General features: G+C 42.4%; 1 protein-coding gene across 1 annotated transcript in view; it reads right to left on the bottom strand.

Annotated features, from left to right (window-relative positions):
- Positions 1–913: 913 nt before the first annotated feature.
- Positions 914–26,621, bottom strand: part of LOC116971596 (ankyrin repeat domain-containing protein 31-like) — a 45,944-nt gene continuing 20,236 nt past the window's right edge. Inside the window, exons 6-11 of the mRNA XM_033018831.1 lie at positions 22,606–22,682; positions 14,999–16,129; positions 12,642–13,168; positions 10,915–11,099; positions 6,009–6,197; positions 914–1,322 (exon numbers count right to left, since the gene is read on the bottom strand). Of these exons, the coding sequence (XP_032874722.1) occupies positions 1,174–1,322; positions 6,009–6,197; positions 10,915–11,099; positions 12,642–13,168; positions 14,999–16,129; positions 22,606–22,682 (2,258 nt within the window). The 3' untranslated portion in view covers positions 914–1,173. The remainder of the gene's footprint in view (positions 1,323–6,008; positions 6,198–10,914; positions 11,100–12,641; positions 13,169–14,998; positions 16,130–22,605; positions 22,683–26,621) is intronic.

The following is a 26,621-nucleotide window of genomic DNA, read 5'->3' as shown; positions in this document are numbered from 1 at the left end:
AGTTGTTTGTGTTTTTTAATAGTGTTTTTAACTGTGTATATGTGGGGGGCGGGAAGGGGGAAACTTTTTAAAATCTCTTCCCTGTACAGGAGACCCGACCTTTTCCTTGTTGGGTCTCCGTTGTCGTTGGGGCCTAGCACCGTGGAGCGGCCTCCAGCCTGAACGACCTGGGGGCTCCAGTCACGGAGCCTGCGGAGCTGCGGACTTACCATCGTGGGGCTGGCCGGCATCGGAGCGTGGGGAGCGGTGGTGACTCGCTGCTGCGGCCCGACCACGTAGCTCGGAGGCTCCAGCTGCAGACCGGTGGACTGGGACATCGGGAGCTTGTGGGTCCGGGTGGAGAGACCGCTTTCCGGAGCTCCCGCAACGCGACTTCTCCAGCCCGTGTCGCGGGCTTGGCCCGGAGCGGGGCCGTACATCGCCCGGCGCGGCTTCATGGCCGTGGGATATTCCAGCGCCCGCCGGGGGCTCCAACTTTGTGACATTTAGACCGGGAGCGGGGCCGTACATCGCCCCGCGCGGCCTAAAATGGCCATGGGACTTATCATCGCCCGCCTGGGGCTTCGACATCGGGAGAGAAATGGAGAACAGGGGAGAGAAAAGCCTTTGCCTTCCATCACAGTGGGTTCACTATGATGGATGTTTTTGTAAATTGAATTGTGTGTATGTCTGTAGGAAATTGTCTTTGTTTGTATGGCTGTGGAAACGGAGTTTCGTTTGAGCCTAACTGAGTTTCAAATGACATGTAATAAATATTGATTGATTGATATTGAAGTAGGCCATTCGACCCACTGGGTCCGTGCCGACCAGCGATCCACGCTATCATGGACAAACACAAATCAAAAATTCATACACTAATTAATTGCTCTGTCAGCATCAGGTGTATGATATTTAAACAAAGATTTATACTGATGAATTATTTTAAACCTTTTAAATTGGGCAGGGATATGGGAGGCAAAATGTAATAGGTTGGTGTAGGCAGAAATGCTGGGTCAATGTGAAGTGCCGAGAAGACAGCTGCTTCACCACTAGTAGATTTTGCTGCCTATTTGTCCTCAGAGGTTGTAAAAGACAAGCAGCCAGCTTGGTGGAGTGTTGCAGATACGTATCAAACTTTGGTTGCTATGAATAGCCCACCTAAAGGATGTGAATAATAATTTATAGAGATTTAAATCATACCTTCAGATGACCAAGGTGGACAGCATCCTGCAGAGGAATCACACTGTTCAACCCTTTTGAGTTAACATTTGCACCAGAAGTTAACAACACCGACACAATTTCATGAAACCCGTGGTAACATGCTTCATGCAGAGCTGTCCAACCTGGAACAAAAGAGAATATTTTTTATAGACTAATGGTGAGGTCCACTGATCATACTCCATAGAGTTCCAAACGATTGGTACCCGAGTCATTTGAAACAATCATGTTAAAAATGCTCTATTACTCTTTTTTTTCTTCTTCTTCTCCATGGATTGACACCTTGTCGTGGTGGAGAAGCTTGTGTGGCTGAAATAAGTGAACCCACAGACTGGGTCTCCACATGGTTGTTACAAAAAAGAAAGATAAAGACGAGCTCCGTGTGCATTAACCCAAGAGACCTGAACACAGCTATTAAACGCCCACACTACCCGATGAGAACCATCGAAGACGTTGCAGCCCAAATCGGTCGCGCAACAGTGTTCTCTGTACTAGATGCCAAAAGCTCGTTTTGGCAGACACCTCTAGATGATATAGGGAATAGCACCCTGGAGACCCCCATGGTCAGCAACGACCGAAAGGGGCCTAAGATGACTCTTTTTTTCTGTAATGTTATGGTGGAGCTAGGTCTCCTGTAACATATTCAGATACGAGCCCTGGGATAGTAATTATAACTGCATCCTATCGACATTGTACAACTCCATCCCTCAGGCAGTGTAATAAGAACCTTCCACCACATCCCATGAAAGAAGTCCTTATCTTCATCATATGGTAAAATAAGGAAAAAATATTTTAACAATTAACATAAAGGTGCTTTATTAAAACAGAATGAGAATTTGTTACAACATGAAAACATTAACAGCAGAAATAAAGGCAAAACGGCTTAATCTAATCGGCACTTCAGAAACATGTTTGCAGAAAGACCGAGGTTAGGGACTAAATACTCCAGGCTATTAAAGGACAGGAAATAATTGATAAATTATAACATATTCACGAGCGTGTATTTATCATATGAACTGGAACAATGAAAGTTTTACTTGCTGCAGCTTCACAGGCACAATAGATGCAACAAAAATAGTCTGTGGAATTCTCTGCCTCAGAGGGCGGTGGTGGCCGGTTCTCTGGACACTTTCAAGAGAGAGCTAGATAGGGCTCTTAAAGATAGCGGAGTCAGGGGATATGGGGAGAAGGCAGGAACGGGGTTCTGATTGGGGACGATCAGCCATGATCACATTGAATGGCGGTGCTGGCCCGAAGGGCCGAATGGCCTACTCCTGCACCCATTGTCTAACAACAAATCAATATGCAATAACTAATCAGTTATTCTAGGTAAACCAGACCATAATAGTGCAAAGTCCTTTTGGTTTAGATGCTGGTAGAACGACTAGAGTGGACCACCCCCTCCCCAGGGAATCCCACCCAAACCACCCTCTCCGCAGGGACATTCCTCTGCAGCTGCAGGAGGTGCAACACCATCCTTATACCTCCTCCCTTGACTCCATCTTGGGACCTCCACAGTTCTTTCAGGTGAGGCAGATGTTTACTTACTTCTCCAACTTCATCTACTGTATCCGGTGTTCCCAGTGTGGGCTCCTATATATCGGTGAGAACAAGCGCAGACGTGCCGATCGTTTCACGGAAAACTTAAGCTCAGTCCGGCTTGGCCTACGCAATTTCTGGGTTTTCAATTTTATGGATTTTAACTCCCCTCCTCTTGCCAAACGGACCTTTCTGTCCTGGGCCTCCTCGGTGGTATGGATGTTGATTTTGCAAATTTCAAGTAACTCCTGCATTCCCTCCCCTCTCTTCTACCTCCCTTGTATCCCTCTCGTTATCGGATGTTCCCCAGCCAACAATGGACCATTATGGACTCCACCATTGCTGAGGCCACCTGTTCGTGGCGCGGATTTGTTCTGGCCCTTTCTCGCCTCCAGTTTATTCCCCCATTGTTGGCTGCAGAAGATGAGCTAAACTGATTGTGGGGGAGGCCCAGGACAGAAAGGTCAGTATGGGAATCAGAAGGGGAGTTAAAATGTTTGGCAACCGGGATATAGTGTAGGCCAAGTTGGACTTAGCGGATGTGTTCAGCGAAACGATCGCCCAGTCTGCGCTTGTCACGCCAATATACAAGAGCCCATAATGGGGCAACCGGATACAGTGAAAGGTAGACACAAAATGCTAGATTAACTCATCGGGTGACGTAATATCCCTGGAGAGAAGGAATGGGTGACGTTTCGGGTCGAGACCCTTCTTTAGACTGATGTCAGGGGAGGGGGTGTGACAAAGATAGAATGGAGGCAGACACAGTAAGACTGGTGAGAGAATTGGGAAGGGGGAGGGAGAAGAGAAAGCAAGGGCTATATGACGTTAGAAAAGTCAATGTTCATACCGCTAGGGTGTAAACTACCCAAGCGAAATATGAGGTGTTGTTACTCCAATTTGCGCTGGGCCTCACTCGGACAATGGAGGAGCCCCAGGACAGAGAGTTGAGGCAGCATCTCTGGAGGAGGTGCAAGTAAGGTTTGATAAGGTCCAACGCAGGAGATTAGTGGGCAAAATTAGGGCATATGGTATTGGGGGTAGAGTGCTGACATGGATAGAAAATTGGTTGGCAGACATGAAACAAAGAGTAGGAATTAACGGGTCCCTTTCAGAATGGCAGACAGTGACTAGTGGGGTACCGCAAGGCTCGGTGCTGGGACCGCAGCTATTTAAAATATACATCAATGATTTAGATGAAGTAACATTAGCAAATTTGCGGATGACACAAAACTGTGTGGCAGTGTGAAATATGAGGAGGATGCTATGACAATGCAGGGTGACTTGGACAGGTTGGGTGAGTTGGCAGATGCATGGCAGTTGCAGTTTAATGTGGATATATGTGAGGTTATCCACTTTGGTAGCAAAAACAGGAAGACTTATTCTCTAAATGGTGTCAAGTTGGGAAAAGGGGAAGTACAACGGGATCTGGTGGTCCTTATTCATCAGCCAATGAAAGTAAGCATGCAGGTACAGCAGACAGTAGAGAAAGCGAATGGCATATTGGCCTTTATAACAAGAGTAGTTGAGTATAGGAGCAAAGAGGTCCTTCTGCAGTTGTACAGGGCCCTAGTGAGACCACACCTGGAGTACTGTGTGCAGTTATGGTCCCCTAATTTGAGGAAGGACATTCTTACTATTGAGGGAGTGCAGCGTAGGTTCACAAGGTTAATTCCCGGGATGGCGAGAATGTCATATGCTGAGAGAATGGAGCGGCTGAGCTTGTATACTCTGGAATTTAGAAGGATGAGAGGGAATCTTATTGATACATATAAGATTATTAAGGGTTTGGACACGCTAGAGACAGGAAACATGTTCCCGATGTTGGGGGAGTCCAGAACCAGGGGCCACAGTTTAAGAACGGGTAAGGCATTTAGAATGGAGATGAGGAAAAAAAAATTCACACAGAGAGTTGTGAGTCTGTGAAATTCTCTACCTCAGAGGGCGGTGGAGGCCAGTTCTCTGGATACTTTCAAGAGAGCTTGATAGGGCTCTTAAAGATAGCGGTCATGGGATATGGGGAGAAGGCAGGAACGGGGTACTGATTGTGGATGTTCAGCCATGATCACATTAGATGGCGGTGCTGGCTCGAAGGGCCATATGGCCTACTCCTGCACCTATTGTCCAAATCTCTCCCTCACCTGAAATAACTATCGGGATTAGGTGTATTATCATCTTCTTTGGAATTATCCTCACTCCCGACAGTTAGAAAATGTTGGAGCACTAGACAGCTTAGGAAGTGCAGAGACGATTTGAGTTTAGGAGCAAGGAGGTCCTACTGCAGTTATACAGGGACCTGGTGAGACCACACTTGTAGTACGGTGTACAGTTTTGGTCTTCTAATTTGAGGAAGGACATTCTTGCTATTGAGGGAGTGCAGCATAGGTTCCACCAGGTTAATTCCTGGGATGGCGGGACTGACATATGATGAAAGAATGTAATGGCTGTGCTTATATTCACTGGAATTTAGAAGGATGAGAGGGAATCTTATAGAAACATATAACATTCTTAAGGGATTGGACAGGCTAAATGCAGGAATTTTTTTCCCGATGTTAGGGGAAGTACAGAACCATGGGTCACTGTTTAAGAATAAGGGGTAGGCCATTTAGGACTGAGATGAGGAAAACCTTTTTACCCAGAGGATTGTGAATCTGTGAATTCTCTGCCACAGAAGGCCAATTCACTGGATGTTTTCAAGAGTGTTAGATTTAGCTCTTAAGACTAACGGATTCAAGGGATATTGGGAGAAAGTAGGAACGGGGTACTGATTTTGGATGATCAGCCATGATGATATTGAATAGTGGTGCTGGCTCGAAGGGCCGAACGGCCTACTGCACCTATTTTCTATTCATCTAAACCATACACAGAGAAGTCAAAGGTGAAGTGAATGGAGAATTATAGTGATAGATAACACAAAGCTTAGGGTTGTCCTGTGGGACTGAACACATGGCAATACCCATTTTATTTCAGCTGTAGAGCTGGATTCAGTGACCGCCTTTGAAGAGTAGTGGGCAGCTTACTGGAAGGATGCTAGTGTAATGATTACACTAGCTAATAGATTGACATTGACTCTAGTTTGATCATTCTTTCCTTCCAAGCTCATTTGGAGGTCTCAAATGCTAATAATGTATTTATTTAATCTTATCCTGACCAAATCAGAAATCATAAGTGGAAGCTGTTGAAAGGTTTAATAAAAATCAGTATGGAAGTTTTAATAATTTTCAACATGTTTGCAGTGAAAATGTTTGCAGAGAAAAATAGATATTCATCACCTGCATAATCAGGAAGGTTTACGTTGGCACCTGCTTGAATGAGGTCACGAAGCAGGTTTACATTTCCATTAATTGCAGCTTTAAGCAATTTTGTCTCTCCATAAATATTCTTTCTATGATTCATCTTGCTACACTTTAAGATAGCAGATTGGTTGGAAACAGATTGAGTCATGACCGGCTCCTCGTCTACTAAAAGAGATAAATTAAAATAATTAGTGACCATTGTATTTTATACTGGTGACATATTAGTGATTGATTGCATAGGATTTAACCCATGCAATTGTACATTAACAATGTTCATGGTGAAGCATTATTTTATAATAATTCCTTTAAAGTACAACACAGATCTTATTTCCAATGATCAAGTTAAATGTAAATTTGTATTGTAAGATTTTCGCTGTTCTTCCAGGGTAAAATTCTTTCACTTAGTTCTCTGAAACCTGCAAATGAATGGGTTATCCTAGACATTTATGAGCTCCATCAAGTTTTAAACTTGAGACTTTGCAATATCTACCTTCTGGAGGAAAATAACTAATATCTAACAATATTGGACAGTGCATGATTAGTAGCCTTGTGGTTTAATGGCCATATCGTACCCCCTCATTGAGGCTTGAGTTTAGGTTCGGCGTGTTCTTAGCAGGGCATGTGGTGGGTGGGATCTAAATAAGTCCCACTCACTGTATAACAGATGATCCTGGAAGTGTTACATGCTTAATACTTAATTATCCCTTTAACAATGGACCTTGTATGAAATAATATTAAATAAGTGAAGAGTGAAATGTATACAAATTAAGTTGGACGCATTTCTTTCTTTTATTCTATCACGTCCCCTGTACTTTGAAAACTTCAAAGTGTACGTACTCTGCAGCATTTAATCTGCAGGGGTATAAATTGATGATCAATCTGTTGCACCAACTGTCCATGACAACTGGCTGCATCCTATGCTTCAGTTTTGACATCTGAATCCTGTAACCTATATGTGCAAAGTTCGGTAGAACATTACAACATGTAACTGCTACTATGGGTGTTTGGCACTCAAGATGGTGGATAAGTTTCCCGTCTGCTATTTTAATAACTTAGTGAAGTCTGTCTAAGCCCTTTCCATGAATTCTAAGGAGCTGTGTCCAGAACAGCTCAGAGATTAAAGTGTTCGATATCTCAGACATTTAACTCAACCAGCCCTCAGTGTGCTGCCTACCACACCTAATATATGTATCCAAGGTGTCAATGTAAATTTTCACAAAGTTCATTTTATTATAACAAAACAATGCATCTTAGTTTTAGAGCAAATTGGAAGAACAACCCCTAATATTTCACTTGGATAGCCTATAACCGAACAAAACGTTGAATTGTCCACATTTAAGTAATACCTCCCTACTCTGAAGAAGGGTCTCGAGTCTGAAGAAGGGTCTCGATTCGAACGTCACCCATTCCCTCTCTCCAGAGATGCTTTGTGTCCCGTTGAGTTACTCCAGCATTTTGTGTCTATCCTCCCTCTTTCCCATTCCCCCCTCCCCCAACACAATCCAAGTGTGCACGCAATTTCCCCAACATCCTCTAACACCCGTCACCCTGCTCTTTTCCCCTCCCTCCTATCACAGAGACGGCTATTTCCCTTTTATCTCCCCTTCTTACTCTCCCTCTGTGCACTTCCACCTCTCCCTGCTTTATATTGCATACCACCTCTTCTTTTTATATCTGACACCGTTTTGTCTTCTTTTCTCCTCTCGCCTTTGTCACTTAATCCACCCATCTTCTGCACAACTGTTATCGGGCATCTGAGCAGTCCTTCCGTAAACAAGGATACTGTCCCATTTACTTCTATCCCAGTGTGATCATTGGACTTTGTCTATGGAACTGTTGCGCCATAATGCTGACAACTATATTCTGCCCTCTGTATCTTCGCCTTTGGTCCACTTATTGTACTTAACTTTGACTTGATTGCATTTTGTATGCTATTTATGTGTACTATTATCTGTATTATTATCTAATCTGCTTGTATACCATGCAAAACATAGCTTTTCACTGTACACGTGACAATAATAAACTTAAACCATCTTCCAAGTACCACCCTATCCCCAATCACCTGCATTTACTTTTCCCATTTACACTCAATAACAGGGCTCTCGCTTAACTTTTTTTCCCTGTTGCCAGCCGGGCAACCTTGGCAGCTTTTTAGGTTGCCAAATGACAGTTTAGGTGGTCATTTAAGATGGCTTGCATGACGCGTGCGATAATGTGCTTGGACGAAGCGCGTAGTTACCAGTCGGAATTATACTCAATGAAGCATTCACATATTATTTCTGCTTCAAATAAAGTCACAAACTAAACATTCACCAATCAAGACATGATATATCCCACAATGACATGCAGCAAAATTATAAGACAGTATCTCAACTCTTTTTACACATTGCAATTAATGCAATTTCTATTAGTTCTTTCCACTTCCAAACAAAAATGTGGTTCGATTATTCAGCGTATGATCAACCTGTGTCAATAAATCCTGGACCATGGTAACATATATGCGTACATATAGTTGTGAATGTTGCTCATTAAATAACTACAGTACTGATACTCCATATTAAGAGCATTGATTTGCCGTTAAAATGAATTCTGTCATAACGTGTCAACGGTAGCAGTGACAATCGAACACTGCGGTTTTAATGTTTCACGTGTTCACAATTTAATTAATCCATCTTTATGGATTACAACAAATAATAACATTGGGAATTAAAACACATTTGATTGCATTCCGTTATCAAACATAGTCAATATTCGCTCTGAAGACATTTCCAGGACAATAGGGTCAGGGAAGGGGGTGTGTGTGAATCAGTGCGGGGTGGATAGATGGCGGTGGGGGGGGGTTAGAAGGCAGTCGGTGCAGAATGGATGGATTGAGGCAGGTGAATTAGTACGTGTTGGTTGGAGTAGGTAAAATCGTGAGGGGAGAGCACGGGGGATGTCAGTGGTGTTGAATGGGGGGGTTCAGTACGGGATGGATGGGGGTAGACAAAAGTGCTGGAGAAACTCAGCGGGTGAGGCAGCATCTATGGAGCGAAGGAAACAGGCAACGTTTCGGGTCGAGACCCTTCTTCAGACTGTTCCCCCCATTCTTCTTGAATGGGAGGATCAGTACAGGATGGATGGGGGGGGGAGGGGAGGTCAGTGCAGGATGAATGGGGGGCGGGGGGGTCAGTACAGTGTGGATCGGAGGGGCTGTGCAGGATGAATGGGTAATCACTACAGGATGAATGGGGGAAGGTGCAGGGTAAATGGAGGGTGGGTCAGTACGGGATAAATGCGTGGATTAGTACAGGATGGATGGGGGATCAGTACAGGATGGATGGAGGAGGTGCAGGATGGATGGGAAAGGGGTAAGTACAGGGTGAATTGGGGAACCAGTGTAGGATGGATGGGGGGGGGTGGCAGGAGAATTAATGCGAGGTGGATAGGGTGATCAGCTCAGGATGAATAGATTGGGGGGGGGGGGATGGGGAGGGGAGCACAGGGGATGTCAGTGAGGACTGAATAGAGGCGGGAATGGGGATCAGTGCGGGATGTAGAAGAGGTGTCCCAGGATAAAGGGGGGGGGGGGGGGGGGGGGGCGGACGAGAGAGAGAGAAGGGGGGGCGAGGTGGGGAGGAAGGGAGGTCAGCGCTTCTCGGACAACATCGCCCGCTGCCTAGGCCGTTGGGAATTCCTCACCACCGCCTCCCTCCTCCGCCAGCCAACGGGGCCGAGCGGTGCAGCTCAAAGATCCTATAGCTATAGTATCTTTGGTGCAGCTGCTTCAGAAGTTTCGGAGCGAAAGACGGGTCCCGCACAGCAGCCGCGGCAGCGGCTCCATCTCCTCCTCCTCACTGATAGCGGCCGCTGCTTGAAAACCCGCTAACGGCGATAACCGCTTTCAAAACAAACCCTCCCGCACGCCGAGGCCTCCCCCTCCCTCCCTCCTCCCGGTCTCGGCGTGCGGGAGGGTTTTTTTTTAAAAGAGCCGTTAGCGCATTTGCAAGCAGCGGCCGCTATCAGGGCGGGAGGGGGTGGAGATGGAGCCGCTGTCGCAGCCGCTGCTGCTGCTGTGCGGGACCCGTCATTCGCTCCGACACTTCTGAAGCAGCTGCACCATAGATCCCATTCCCGCCTCTATTCAGTCCTCACTGACATCCCCTCTGCTCCCCTCCCGTCATTCGCTCCGACACGTCGTCACCACGCACCTAGTATCTTTCCCACACAATACAGCCGTCACCGCCGACACAAAACGTCGCGTTCCTTTTCTCCATAGATGCTGCCTGACCCGCGGAGTTACTCCAGTTTTTTGTGTCTATCTTCAGTACAAACCAGTATCTGGTTGCCAAACCGGGCAAAATGACTCGGTGTTTAGGTTGCCCGGCGGCGCTTTTGAATGGTCAATGGCACCCGGGCAACCGTTAATTTCGAGCCCTGAATAAGGTATGATGGATTTGCCTTAAACTAAATACTGCCGATTATCTGAACTAAAATAGAAATTTGTAGAAATAGTACTGCAAAATAATGTCACTGACCTAACATTTTAATTCTATCTCCTTCCAAGGGTAATGTCTGACCTGCTTAGCATTTCTAGTCATTTCTGTTTTATTTACAATTCAATTGCATTTCTTAAACATATTTAATTAATCTCAGTGGAACTGAATATGACCTATCACCTATCAGTCTGAAAAAGGGTCTCAACCCAAAACATTACCCATTCCTTCTCTCCAGAGATGCAGCCTGTCCTGCTGAGTTCCTCCAGCATTTTGTGTCTACCTGTGATGACCTATCTCCTGCTGTACAGTTAATCTAACTGATTCCAAAAGCCATTGTCACTATTGCATTCTGCAGAGGTGAGGACATACAAATGTTATAGATGCCATCTAAATATTTTCCTCACCAGGTTTTGTTGTACTTCTTTGTGGCCCATCCTGGCACATTTCAGAATAATTCAAGCTGTTTCCTTTTTCATCTCTTGAATTCTTATGTGCTTTCACAGTTGATGTCGACCTATGTTGTATGCTCTTTAGTTTGCTTTCAGTTTCAACCATATTTTCTCTTTCTTTATTGTTCTGTCCAAGCGACCTAAATAAAAATAAACCATGAAATTACGACAATTACGACAGATATAGCATATCATAATACGCCAGGACAAATCGACACTACTCTCAGCAGAAAATCCAATCCATATCTATTCCTATAAACTTAGTACATTTCAATGAGATCATCTCACATTTCTCTAAACTCAAAAGAGTATAGGCCTAGCCTTAGATCTTTTCTTAACTGGCAAACCTGCCATCCTCAGAAATCCGTCTGGTGAACTATTATTACGCTATTTCCTCTATTGCAAGCATATCATGCCTTAGGTAAGACGACACTATACCAATAATTAAGAGAGACAGAAGAGACTTCAGATGCTGGAATGGAGGAGCTCAGCAGGTCAGGCAGCATCTGTAGAGGAAATGAACAATTATCATTTCAGGTTGAGATCCTTCGTCAGGACATTTAGTTTTAACATTTTCACCACCTCTGCTACTCAGTTATTTTTCAGATTATATTCCATATGCCGTATCTTGCTGAAGCACTCTCATCATTTGGCTCACAGCACACGTTGCCACCAAGTTTTGTTTCATCAATAAACCTGGATATATGACATATGGTCTTCCGTTAAATTATTTATTCACATGGAGAACTGAGGCCTCATAGTCAATTGGTGTAAATCCACCAATTGTAAACTCCCAATCCTAAAGTGATTTGCTTCTCCCTTCTCTCCATTCTTTGCCCTTAATCTTCAATCCTTGCCAAATGAAAAATCTTGTGACTGACCAAATAAATCACATCATTGTGTTTGTCTATTTTTTTTTCATAAATCCAAGTTGATTCATCACAATCCTATTATTTTCTGCATCACTTAGTTATTGATGCCCAGCATTTTTGCTGGTGCTAACATCAGGCTAACTAGCCTCTAATTTCACATTTCTACCCACCCTGTTTTTCGAAAGAGAGGGATTACGTTTGCTATCTTCTAATGGAGAATTGTTCTAGAATATTTGGAATTTTGGAAGATGATTGTCAGTGCATCCATCATCTCCATCGAAACACTGTGATTTACATCATCGGGTCTTGAGAATCTTGTGAGAATTCACATATTCCATTTGTAACTTCTTAATAAATGAAAGCACCCCTGGATAGAATAAGACCAAGAAAGCATTAAATTATGGGCTGGTGCATGGCAAATTTCAACCATGCCTGGAAAGTGCCAATCAATGACCATCTTCAATAAAACAGAACTATTCATCAATGGCACACCTTCACTGAATGCCCAACCAACATCCTGAGAGTCACCTTTGACCAGAAACTTAGCTGGGTCAGTCGCATAAATATTGTAGATGTAAGAGCAGGGTAGAAACTGTATATCCTTAGATGGGTGACTTATTTCTTATTATCTCATAGCCTTAGTTCAATTTACAATGCACAAGCAATTGAGGATGAATCATGATGCTACTTAACAAATATTATTCATTTTATTTCAAACTTCCAGCACCCATAATACTTTGGTGTATCACTAATATGACAATTAATGGCAACACCTTCAGAATTGCGTGTAACATAAGAGTATTAACTCACGTGGTTCTGACTTTTGGGAAATCTTGTAAATTGCTGAATAGTTGGCTGCTTTGTACGTTACTGCGCAGCAGATAAGTATGAAAGGCATTATTCATTTTGGAGTTCTGGCTGTTGTTATTGTCTATTAATTTATTATATATTCCATGTTGACAACAATGTTCTTGATTATTCTTAAAAGCTAGCTGTGAGTTTTGTGAGGATGGCCCTTTCTTCTCTTCGCTACGTTGAAGCAATTTGGATGAGGGTTCTTCATGGTCAGGTATCACTGCCTTTCTCTTTAAGTCTGCTGATCTTTTTTGGAATTGAAATCTTTTAGAAGTAGAAAACTCAAAACAGGACCACAAAGAATCTGTTGGAACAAGTTTTCTAGAAGATTTTCGTTGGATGGTAGGACCAGCTACATTAGGCTGATGTGAAGCAGATGTCAGGTTATCATGAGACACGTTCAAAGTTTTCCCTTCCGTTGACTTCTCCATCATCTCATACTTGGACGTATCTGCTTCAGTTTTATTCTTATCATGCGAAAACTGTAGGATGGGCAAGAAGTACAAAGTTAACCGAGATTCCTTTTCTCTAAAGGTTGACTTTAACTTACATCATAATGTACTATTGCCAATCCAGCATTACTTTATTTCTATCTTCTCAACCTCGCCTGTTTTGTTCTTATTTTCCCCATTACCTTACTGATAATCTTAAACATTTATCACCTGCAATGATTATCCTAAATCTCTTCTTCTGCTACCATGAATTCCAACTCATCCAAAGCTTGCCTACATAACCTGTCCCAAATAAAGTTTCACATAGTGTGAAAAGGTATCACACAGGTGCATGGTTCCTTGAAGGTGGTAGGGTGGTCAAAAAGGCTTTTGGCACATCGGACAGAGAATTGAGTATAGAAGTTGGGAGATCATGTTGCAGCTGTATAAGACGTTGGTGAAGCCGCATTTAGAGTATTGTGGCACCATGTTATAAGAAAGATGTTGGCAAGCTGGAATGGGTAGAGAAGATTTACGAGGATGTTGCCAGGACGTCTGAGTTATAGGGAGGTTGAATAGGCTGAGATTCTATTCCTTGGAGCGCAGGAGGATGAGAGGTGATCTTATAGAAGTGTATAAAATCATGAGAGGAATAGATCCCGTAGATGCAATCTCTTGCCCAGACTAGGTGAATCAAGGGCCAGAGGACTTAGGTAGGTGAAAAGGAAAAGATTTAATAAGAATCTGAGGGGTAACTTTTTCACACAATAGGTGATGGGTGTATGGAACAAGCTGCCAGAGGAGGTAGTTGAAGCAAGGACCATTTAAGAAACAGTTAGACAGGTATATTTTTATAGGACAGGTTTGGAGGGATATGGAACAAATGTAGGCAGGTGGGACTAGTGTAGCTGGGACATGTTGGCCGGTATGGACAAGTTGGGCCGAAGAGCCTGTTTCCACACTGTGTCACTCTATGACATTCTTTATAAATGTCTTCCGCATGCTTCTCAGGCTTTTTATGATGCTATACATCAAAACATAAATCTGAAATTACATTTATAAGCCATTGCACCACCAAATTATGTTATTCCAATGGCTCTGGTGTACAATATTATGGCCTACGATATTACATTCTATCTAATATCACTATCGATAGGTGGCAGAATCCACAATATCACCTATCCATTCCGCCTGCTAATACTGGCTGGCCCGTTAGTTACTCCATCACTTTATATTTTGCATCAAAGTTTTAATGACGTGCTTGGAGCACAGAAATGGAACAGGTTTTCAGTCTGCTGTTCTGGACCTAGCAGGACTTTGAACCAACCTGCATAAAATATGTAATGCTCACATTGGCAGCTAGGGTAGGTGAGCACCATCCAAATCCTAAAACAAATGTTTAAACGGCAACATACAACTTAGTAAGGGAACTCAGGGTCAAATAAAATATGGCTGATAATTTTCTTGTGATTATTTGTCAGCGTACATAGGTTATATCTGGAATCACATTCTATTCAGTCCTTGGTTGGTGGGATGCTCAGAGTGACAACAATGTCTGTCATTTTATCCCTAAGTTGATGTTGGGAAGTAAAATCTGAGCACAAGAAGCACTCATTTTCTATTCATATTTCCTGCAGAGATGGATATGTGGAGAGGATAATGTTTCTGTCCAATCTGATAGTTTCAATTTGGTAATACGAATTCTCATTCTGCTTTTTTAAACCTCATTTTTGTAAGAGGGTAACTCTCCTGGAGATATTTTGCGGGATTGCTTCAGGACTCTGCCTGATGAAGGTCAATAAAGACTTTTTTAATTAACATGCAATATAAAAACTTTCACATAAAATGATGGTACAGAATCTGAATGCTGTGGATTTCAACCTCAATATTCTTCTGTTCCAAATGTTCAGGTTTCCCTGAAGGTTGCGAGTTTGGTTCATAATCTGTTATTTGTGTGAGGTCTTCATCAGCTTCTGCATTACCAACTTTGTCATGTAGATTATCTTGAATGGATGAATCAATTTCTGTTTTGTCACTGTCGTCCAGGGTAAATGTACTAGCCCCGTGTTCTAGATTGTCCTGCAAGGATGGATCATTTACTGCTTTGTCACTCCCGTGTAGTGTAAGCGGACCATCCTTGCATTCTAGATTATCCTGAACAGATGAACCATGTGTTGCTTTGTCACTGTTGTGCATTGTAAATTCACTTGTCTCGTGTTCTAGATTGCCCTGAAAAGATGAATCAATTTCTGTTTTGTCACTGTCGTCCAGGGTAAATGTACCAGCCCCGTGTTCTAGATTGTCCTGCAAGGATGAATCATTTACTGCTTTGTCACTGCTGTGTAGTGTAAATAGGCCAGCCTTCTGTTCTTGATTATCTGGAACGGATGAATCATTTTCTGCTTTGCCATTTACTGGTGGTAATGTTTCTTTGACAACACGTTGAGTGGATGAATTGAATGCTGATTTCTCATTCACTGATGCTAGTGTCTCTTTGACTGGAAGAACTGGTGCCATTAATGGCATTTTGTTGAGTGCTGCCCACAATTCCACAGGCAATGCATCTTTTCTTTCTGCTAATGATTCAACTGAGGTTGCACCAACGCTCAATGCATCTAAAGAATCCATTAGAGGTGAGAGATTCATTGTTGTAAGAGAGCTAGCTGTAGATTCATCACTCAGCCGTCTTAACAAGTCTATTATTGGTATTTTTTTGCTAGTAGACTTTAAGCTTTTGTTTTGTTCAAAATTTTCATGTGCCGAGATCTCTTTCTGGGGTAATACTTGTGTAAGTGAGCCCTGCAATGTATCAATTGTCTCTGCATTAGAAACATTAGATGATTCCAGTAGTGACTCGTGTCTTGAAAACACCGATTGCACAGTGGATGTGCAGTTTCCTACTGACAGTTCATCAGCAAATGATTTCCTTCCCTCCCATGTCGGTGTGCAGGGGGTAATAAGAGCTCCAGTAAGTAAATTTATTTCTGGAGCATTTTCATCATCTGAAATTTCCTAAGAAAAGAAAAAGCATCTTATTTTCATGGTTTACAAAAAAAGCAAAACATACAACATCAAGGTAAATTTTGATACAAGCGTGAAATTATTCTTAGCCATCACTCAAATATTATTTTACACTAATGAGTCAATCATATGCTTTCTTTGCAGTACTTCAAAAGCGGCAAAGTAATAATCTAGAGGGTTTGAATTGTATTAATTTTTCGTTTCTGAATCTCTTAAATATTTTGATTTTTTTAATATCTTTAATAAATCCCTTTTGCTATTCAATTACATTCCAAGAAATTATTCAGCAAGTATAACATAAAAATGTCAGAATCTCTTCACAGGCTTAAATTAAGAGATAGCTGCACTAGTAATTAGTGTAAGTAAGCACGAATTGGGTGATAAATATGCAAAACTCAATTCAGAAGAGTAAACATTCACTAATGAACTTCATTGAATTGAATTGAAAGATACAGCATGGAAACAGGCCCCTTGGCCCAAAGACCCCACGACAACCATGTCCATGCACTTTCGCCCCCACTCCCTACATACTGTGGGCATTCACAGAGGCCAATTCACCTACAAACCTGCATGTCTTTGAGATGTGGGAAGAAACTGGAGCACCTGGAGAAAACCCACATGTTCAAATGGAGAAAGTGCAAACTTTACACAGACAGCATCCAAGGTCAGGGACAGATCCACATTTTGGCAACGTGAGGCAGCAGCTCCACCAGCTGTGCCACTGTGCTTCATTGGAGTAAATGTGTTATTCTTACTTGGTCTGAGCTTTATCAGATTTCAGACCCACAGCAATAGAGGTTACTATTAACCTCCTTTGAAAATCAGCTGGTGAGCCTCTATGTTATTACAAGAAATAAAACGAGATGGCTCATGCACCAAATTTGAACATGGCAAAGTTACTTAGTCATAGAGTGATACGGTGTGGAAACAGGCCCTTCGGCCCAACTTGCCTACATCGGCCAACATGTCCCAGCTACACTAGTCCCACGTGCCTGTGCCTGGTCCATATCCTTCCAAACCTGTCGTATCCGTGTACCTGTCCAACTGCTTCTTAAACAATGGGATAATCCCAGCCTCAACTACCTCCTCTGGCAGCTTGTTCCATACACCTAACATCCACTGTGTGAAAAAAGTTCACCCTCAGATTCCTACTAAATCTTTTCCCCTTCACCCTGAACCTATGCCCTTTGGTCCTCGATTCCCCTACTCTGGTCAAGAGACTCTGTTCATCTACCCGATCTATTCCTCTCATGATTTTGTACACATCAGGCCCATCGGAAAACCAGACCCTCCAGAAAGGGCAGAACAGTAGAATATGCATGGAAGTAGCATTTGGAATCCTCAACATTGTCTCCAAACCCCATAAGCTCCCATGACATAAGATCAAACATGGCAGCAAAACGTCATGTGTACCACCTGTTACTCTACCTGAACTGTTGAATCATGTATAACAATATGTGGACGCATTGAAATCAGCAATTCTTTGCACAGGGGATCTCAATGTCCATCACAAAGAGCGGCGTGGTTGCACTATCACCGACCAAGCTAATGACTCCTGAAGCACACTTCTGAAGTCTATCCCACCCCAACCTCCCTTTTCCAGCTTTCTCCCTCCCCACCCACCCCTCTCCCAGTACAATCAGTCTGATAAAGAGTCAATAGACAATAGGTGCAGGAACAGGCCATTTGGACCTTCGAGCCAGCACCGCCATTCAATGTAATCATGGCTGATCATCCCCAATCAGTATCCTGTTCCTGCCTTAATAATAGTAATAATAATAATTTTATTTTTGGGCGCCTTTCAGACATCTCAAGGACACCTTACAGCGATTAACAGGAATAAAAACATATAATCAGAATAAAATAAATAATAAAGACATCACAGAAACACAAATTAAAAACAGAATTCAGTCCGAAAACAAAAAATCAAAAACACAATGTGAAGAGAGAGCAGCGGCAGCTAAAGCGCGCCAGCGTCCACTCTCCCTTCACGGCAGCCATCTTGGACAAAGACTAACAGGATGACCTTACAGACAAAAAATCATCCCCCCACAATGGATACAACTGTGAGGGAAGGCACAATGTCCAGTCCCCAACCCCAAGTTCACCCCAAAGTCAGGCCTATTGAGGCCACCGCAATTGCCTCTACGGAGGCCCGATGTTCTCCCCATATCCCCTGACTCCGCTATTTTTAAGAGCCCTATCTAGTTCTCTCTTGAAAGCAACCAGAGAACCTGCCCCCACCGCCCTCTGAGGCAGATAATTCCACAGACTCACCACTCTCTGTGAGAAAAAGTATTTCCTCGTCTCCGTTCCAAATGGTTTGCTCATTATTCTTAAACTGTGGCCCCTGGTTCTGGACTCCCCCAACATCGGGAACATGTTTCCTGGCCCAAAACATCACTTATCCATTCTCCCCACAGACTCTGCCTGAACGACTTTGTTTTTCCATCATTTGCCATCTTGGACAATTCCAATGTTATCAATAGGGCTCATTCAAAATGAATGCAAGAGCGTTAAAGAACAATAGTTGTTCTCCAACCCTCATTCCGTTCACCTGCAGCTCTCTGTTGGTAAACCAGCATTGCTAAATTTACATGAAGGTAGAGAAAAATGCTGGAGAAACTCAGCGGGTGAGGCAGCATCTATGGAGCGAAGGAAATAGGCAACGTTTCGGAACGAAATTTACATGCTTTGTTTCCACCAAGAGCCTTGTGACATAATGGACTGAAGTAGGTGAGCCCACAAAAAGCCTGTGATAATCACAAATTGTGTCATCTGCACAAATTTGCAGATGACGCAAAGCTGGGTGCAGTGTGAACTGTGAGGAGGATGCTATGAGAATGCAGGATGACATGGACAGGTTGGGTGAGTGGATAGATGCATGACAGATACAGTTTAATGGGGATAAATGTGAGGTTATCCACTTTGGTAGCACAAACAGGAAGGCAGATTATTATCTAAATGGTGTCACGTTGGGAAAAGGGGAAGTACAACGGGATCTGAGGGTCCTTGTTCATCAGTCAATTAAAGTAAACATGCAGGTACAGTAGGCAGTGAAGAAAGCGAATGGCATGTTGGCCTTCATAACAAGAGGGGTTGAGTATAGGAGCAAAGAGGTCCTTCTGCAGTTGTACAGGGCCCAAGTGAGACCACACCTTATTGTGATTTGAGGAAGGACATTCTTGCTATTGAGGGAATGCAGCGAAAGTCAAAGAAGCCATTAAGAGACTGAGAAACAAGAATAAAACTGTTACAGACATCAGCCAAACCTCAGGCTTACCAAAACCAACTGTTTGGAATATCATTAAGAAAGAGACTACCGGTGAGCTTACTAATCGCAAAGGGACTGGCAGGCCAAGGAAGACCCCCACAGCTGATGACAGAAGAATTCTCTCTATAATAAAGAGAAATCCCCAAACACCTGTCCGACAGATCAGAAACACTCTTCAGGAGTGGATTGTCCGCAGAAGAATTCATGAACAGAAATACAGAGACTACACTGCAAGATGCAAACCACTGGTTAGCCACAAAAATAGGATGGCCAGGTTAGTTTGCCAATAAGTACTTAAAAGAGCAACCACAGTTCTGGAAAAAGATGTTGTGGACAGATGAGACAAAGATTAACATATATTGTGGAGGCAGGTTCTCTGGATGCTTTCAAGAGAGAGCTAGATAGGGCTCTTAAAAATAGCAGAGTCAGGGGATATGGGAAGAAGGCAGGAACGGGGTACAGAATGGGGATGATCAGCCATGATCACATTGAATGGCGGTGCTGGCTCGAAGGGCCAAATGGCCTACTCCTGCACCTATTGTTTATTGTCCATATTAGAGTGATGGCAGGAGCAAAGTATGGATGAGAGAAGGAACTGCCCAAGATCCAAAGCATACCACCACATCTGTGAAGCACGGTGGTGGGGGTGTTATGGCCTGGGCATGTATGGCTGCTGAAGGTACTGGCTCACTTATCTTCATTGAGGTTACAACTATTGAGGTTACACTATTTCTGGAAGTAGCTCCAGAAATAGTGGATGCATTAGTAATAATCTTTCAAAACTCTTTAGATTCTGGAGTAGTTCCTGAGGATTGGCGGGTAGCAAACGTAACCCCACTTTTTAAGAAGGGAGGGAGAGAGAAAACGGGGAATTACAGACCAGTTAGTCTAACATCGGTAGTGGGGAAACTGCTAGAGTCAGTTATTAAAGATGGGATAGCAGCACATTTGGAAAGTGGTGAAATCATTGGACAAAGTCAGCATGGATTTACAAAAGGTAAATCATGTCTGACGAATCTTATAGAATTTTTCGAGGATGTAACTAGTAGCGTGGATAGGGGAGAACCAGTGGATGTGGTGTATCTGGACTTCCAGAAGGCTTTCGACAAGGTCCCACATAAGAGATTAGTTTACAAACTTAAAGCACACGGCATTGGGGGTTCAGTATTGATGTGGATAGAGAACTGGCTGGCAAACAGGAAGCAAAGAGTAGGAGTAAACGGGTCCTTTTCACAATGGCAGGCAATGACTAGTGGGGTACCGCAAGGCTCAGTGCTGGGACCCCAGCTATTTACAATATATATTAATGATCTGGATGAGGGAATTGAAACAATATCTCCAAGTTTGCGGATGACACGAAGCTGGGGGGCAGTGTTAGCTGTGAGGAGGATGCTAGGAGACTGCAAGGTGACTTGAATAGGCTGGGTGAGTGGGCAAATGTTTGGCAGATGCAGTATAATGTGGATAAATGTGAGGTTATCCATTTTGGTGGCAAAAACAGGAAAGCAGACTATTATCTAAATGGTGGCCGACTAGGAAAAGGGGAGATGCAGCGAGACCTGGGTGTCATGGTACACCAGTCATTGAAAGTGGGCATACAGGTGCAGCAGGCAGTGAAGAAAGCGAATGGTATGTTAGCTTTCATAGCAAAAGGATTTGAGTATAGGAGCAGGGAGGTTCTACTGCAGTTGTACAGGGTCTTGGTGAGACCACACCTGGAGTATTGCGTACAGTTTTGGTCTCCAAATCTGAGGAAGGACATTATTGCCATAGAGGGAGTGCAGAGAAGGTTCACCAGACTGATTCCTGGGATGTCAGGACTGTCTTATGAAGAAAGACTGGATAGACTTGGTTTATACTCTCTAGAATTTAGGAGATTGAGAGGGGATCTTATAGAAACGTACAAAATTCTTAAGGGGTTGGACAGGCTAGATGCAGGAAGATTGCTCCCGATGTTGGGGAAGTCCAGGACAAGGGGTCACAGCTTAAGGATAAGGGGGAAATCCTTTAAAACCGAGATGAGAAGAACTTTTTTCACACAGAGTGGTGAATCTCTGGAACTCCCTGCCACAGAGGGTAGTCGAGGCCAGTTCATTGGCTATATTTAAGAGGGAGTTAGATGTGGCCCTTGTGGCTAAGGCGATCAGAGGGTATGGAGAGAAGGCAGGTACGGGATACTGAGTTGGATGATCAGCCATGATCATATTGAATGGCGGTGCAGGCTCGAAGGGCCGAATGGCCTACTCCTGCACCTAATTTCTATGTTTCTATGTTTCTAACTGCTGATGGTAGTATCATAATGAATTCTGAAGTGTATAGACATATCCTATCTGCTCAGGTTCAAACAAATCCCTCAAAACTCATTGGCTGGCAGTTCATTCTACAGCAAAACAATGATCCCAAACATACTGCTAAAGCAACAAAGGAGTTTTTTAAAGCTAAAAATTGTAAATTCTTGAGTGGCCAAGTCAATCACCCAATCTGAATCCAATTGAGCATGCCTTTTATATGCTGAAGAGAAAACTGAAGGGGACTAGCCCCCAAAACAAGCATAAGCTAAAGATGGCTGCAATACATGCCTGGCAGAACATCACCAGAGAAGACACCCAGGAACTGGTGATGTCCATGAATCGCAGACTTCAAGCAGCCATTGCATGCAAAGGATATGCAACAAAATACTAAACATAACTACTTTCATTTACATGACTTTGCTGTGTCCCAAACATTATGGTGCCCTGAAATGGGGGGGACTATGTATAAATACTACTGTAATTTCTACTTGGTGAAAGCAAAATTAATAAAAACACCCTTTATTAAAATCTGACAGTGTGCGCTTTAACCACATGCATTTTTTTTTCTATTAGAGAAAATTAGATTTAAGTCTTAGGGCTAAGGGAACCAAGGGATATGGGGGAAAAGCCAGAACGGGGTACTGATTTTGGATGATCAGCAATGATCATATTGAATGGCGGGTGCTGGCTCAAAGGGCCGAATGGCCTACTCCTACTTTCTATGTTTCCAATTGTATTCCGGAAGAAGACTAGCAACAATAAACAAATCAGATATTAAATTTGGGAGTTATGCAGTGAACTCCAGGATTTACCAAAAATTCTCCGTCATAAGGAATTGATAATACACTAATCACATTGTAAATTTAAATATTTTACATCACTGCTGACCAGATATAATTTACCTGTTCATTATTGTGGACTGGTTGATCATTGCTCACGTCATTATCCAACATGGTTTCATCTGTATCTTCTAAATCTTCTGTACAATAAGATGAATTATCAAAATTATAAACTTATTACTGCTGGAATATTGTTAACAGCGCTTGGGAGTGGGGGGGGGGGGGGGTGAGAAAAGAGGCATATGGGAAAGCAGTAAACAAATTTACATTAAACCAAAAAACAAGGGGCTGCTCCATTTTAATTTTAAACCGAGGGCAGATATGACCACCTGGTACTACCCACAGGTGTTTGAGAGACTTGAACAATGGACACAAACTATTTGTTAATAGCACCAGGCAATTAATCAATTCTAATAAGCAGCCCATCTATGTTACATATCACATTTTTATGCACCTTGAGACTGATTTTATAGCTATTTTGTGAAAAGGATAGAATTGTTTCCAGTTTTGAACTTAAAACAAAAATATGCAATTATAAGAGGGAGAAAAGGCTATGAAATGTTCATAATCGGGTGTTCTCAGTCAAATCTATCCTCGCATTTTCCTCAAAAGCAAGAAGAAATGTAAATACATCAGATTTCCTTTGCTGTGCTTCAAGTCAGTAGTTGTTCCTTCTGGTGCAAATTGAAATTTTATGGACTTTTTGCCCAAATTGTACAGTAGTTATAGTGATCATGTAATGGTTCATATTGTCTGTTTCATGCATAAAAATAACCACCGATAAATTTATTTAAGGAAATAGGCGCAGTTCTTCTTCCACTGGCTGAAAAAAACGATTTGTTAATAGAAAGCCACAAAATGTTACGATCATATCAAAGTGCTTTTGGCTTTAAGACTGTAGCATAGTGATTGGAGCTAAACAGGTGAAGAGATGTTCAGAAGAATTTAGTGAAATAAATTACCAAGATAATCACTTTATTCTGAAAATCTCACATACATGAATCAATGTCACATTAATAACAACAATCAGCATATCTTTGAACATTTTAAAGGATAAACACAACAAAAAAGATAGTCAAAATTAAATTATAAATGAAGCTATTTATTCCTGCAATAAACACAAAATACTAGAGTAACTTAGTGATTCAGCCAGCATCTCTGGAGAAAATGGATAGGTGACGTTTTGTGTCAGGACCCTTCTTCAAAGGTGCTGCCGGACCTGCTGAGTTACTCCAGCATTTTGTGTCCATCTTTAGTATAAACAGTTGCTTATTATATTAGTTATTCTTCCTGCCATCATGGTTCACCACATTTAACAAAAATGATTTTCTTTTCACACAACACGTCATTTGGATGAGTATAAATTTACTCTTTGCACAAATATTTAGTTATTTCATTGATATTACATTCACGGTTTTGAATGACATCACAAATTACATAGGCAATATTCAAATGGCACTGCAATCTTACAGCAATGAAATATGCTCTCATCGCTATCCATAATGTGCAGATTGGCTTCTGCAAAGGAAACAGTGGAAAACATCCAGAAAACAAAATATTTTAATGAACAGCCGACATAGACTTCATAAGGAAAAGTTGTTTGACCAGCCTCACTGTATGCTTTGAAGAAATAGCATAGAATGGGTAATGTAACGTACAATATATCCAAATTACCAACAATACTCCATTATCAACAAGATCAAGCATAGAAATATCAGACAAATGATATTTGGCTCTGGTGAGACCACACCTGCAATATTGTGTGCACTTTTCGCTCCTAATTTAAGGAAGGACATTCTTGCTATTGAGGGAGTGCAGCATAGGTTCACCAGGTTAATTCCCGGGATGGTGGGACTGACATATGATGAATGAATAGATTGATTGGGCTTATATTCACTGGAATTTAAAGGATGAGAGGATATCTCATAGAAACATATACAATTCTTAAGGGATAGGACAGACTAAATCGCAACACAGACAGAGTCCCCATAGTCCTTACCTTCCACCCCATCAGCTGTCGCACACAACACATAATCCTCCCGACATTTCTGCCACCTCCAACGGGATCCCATCACTAGTCACATCTTCCCATCTCCACCCCTTTCCACCTTCCATGGAGACCGTTCCCTTCGCAACTCTCTGGTTAACTCATCCCTTCCCACCCAAACCACCTCCTCCCCAGGTACCTTCCCCTGCAATTGCAGGAGATGCAGCACCTGTCCCTATACCTCCTCCCTCAACTCTGTCCAGGTACCCTGACAGTCTTTCAGGTAAGGCAGAGGTCCACTTGCACCTCCTCCAACCTCATCTATGTATCCATTGTTCAAGATGTTGACTCTTATTCATCGGTAAGACCAAACGTAGACTAGGCGATCGTTTAGCAACACCTTCGCTCAGTCTGCCTGGACCTACCTGATCTCCTGGTTGCTAAACACTTTAATTATCCTTCCCATTCTCATACTGATCTTTCTGTCCTAGGTCTCCTCCATTGTCAGAGTGAGACTAAACACAAATTGGAGAAACACCATCTCATATTTTGCTTGGGCAGCATACAGCCCAGTGGTATGAATAATGATTTCCCGAGCTTCACGTAAGCCCGGCATTTCCTCTCTCTCCATCCCTCCCCCACCCAAGTCGCACCAACTTCTCGTTTTCACCCAACAGCTAACAATAGCCTGTTTCATTTATCATCATTACTTTTTTGTATATTTTTCATTCATTGTTCTATATCTCTCTCTACATCATCATCTATAACTCTTGTTTCCCTTTCCCATGACTTTCAGTCTGAAGTAGGGTCTCAACCTGAACGTCACCCATTCATTCTCTCCAGAGATGCTGCCTGTTCCGCTGAGTTACTACACCTTTTTGTGTCTATCTTCAGTTTAAACCAGCAGCTCCAGTTCCTTTCTGCACAGAACATGATCTCTGTTGTTCATATATATATTAATTGAAAATGAAATCAAAAAGAATTTAGAAAAGTTCCAGTTATCAATGCAATGGGTATATCGCTATTGCTGAAGACTTCAAAAGGTTGCAATATTATTAAAACATGCAGAATCAGTGCCTTATTAACAAATGAACTTCCAGCCCAGCACATCAGTGCTGGAAAAAATGGGTGTAATGTTGATAATAAAAAACTGCAGATACTAAAATTCTGAAAACTGCAAATTGTTGGAAATATGCACCTCAATGAGGAATCATTGACCTGGAAAATGAACTCCAATTCACAATCTGAATGACGACGTTTTCTATTTTTATTTTGGACTTTAATTTGACCCCTCTTTCTGGCTTTTGTCCTCAGAGATTATGATTCAGGAACTTGAAATTCAGCAAAGGTGTCTGCCTTTCAGGCAGCAAGTTCTACACAGCTACCACTTGTTGAGATACAGGTATCGCCTATTCTTTGAAAAATAAGAATTTAAATGGAGTGAGAAAAAATTAGATTCACGGTGTCCAAAAAAGATTGTCAAGGCCAATGGAAGACACAAGCCTGTTTTTATTTCAAAAGGCACCAAGCATCACTTCTAGAAAGGTTGAGAAGTTATGAAAAACTTGGACTGAAACCAGGTAGACCAAAATACACAGAATTTTTTTACACCAATTTATTGCCATTTTTTTTTGAAAGGGATGGAAGGACATAAATAGTATAAAAACTATAGACAGAGGCAATACCAGAAATCTATTATGCTGGACAGAATGAACATGCTGCGTCTCTCTTCCTTGGACAGAGAAATTTGAACAAAAACATTTTTTAAGTTTCCAATTATGAAAAGTCGTGGTAGAGTAAAAAGTCTTCCTTTGAGAGGGAGAGAGAAATACAAATGTGCTTATAAAATCATATGAGGAATCATGGAAAGAAGCTTGAGCAGTAAATTGAATATGGACTGGTGAGCCAAATATTTCATTCTATATTATACATTCAGTTTTACCGCACACAAATAAACTCCTAATGACTTTTTCAAGCAATAGACAATAGACAATAGGTGCAGGAGTAGGCCATTTGCCCCTTTGAGCCAGCACCGCCATTCAATGTGATCATGGTTGATCATCCACAATCAGTACCCCGTTCCTGCCTTCTC

Source organism: Amblyraja radiata, chromosome 3 (assembly GCF_010909765.2).
Source record: "Amblyraja radiata isolate CabotCenter1 chromosome 3, sAmbRad1.1.pri, whole genome shotgun sequence".
NCBI lineage: Eukaryota > Metazoa > Chordata > Chondrichthyes > Rajiformes > Rajidae > Amblyraja > Amblyraja radiata.
This window is presented reverse-complemented; position numbering and strand designations above follow the sequence as displayed.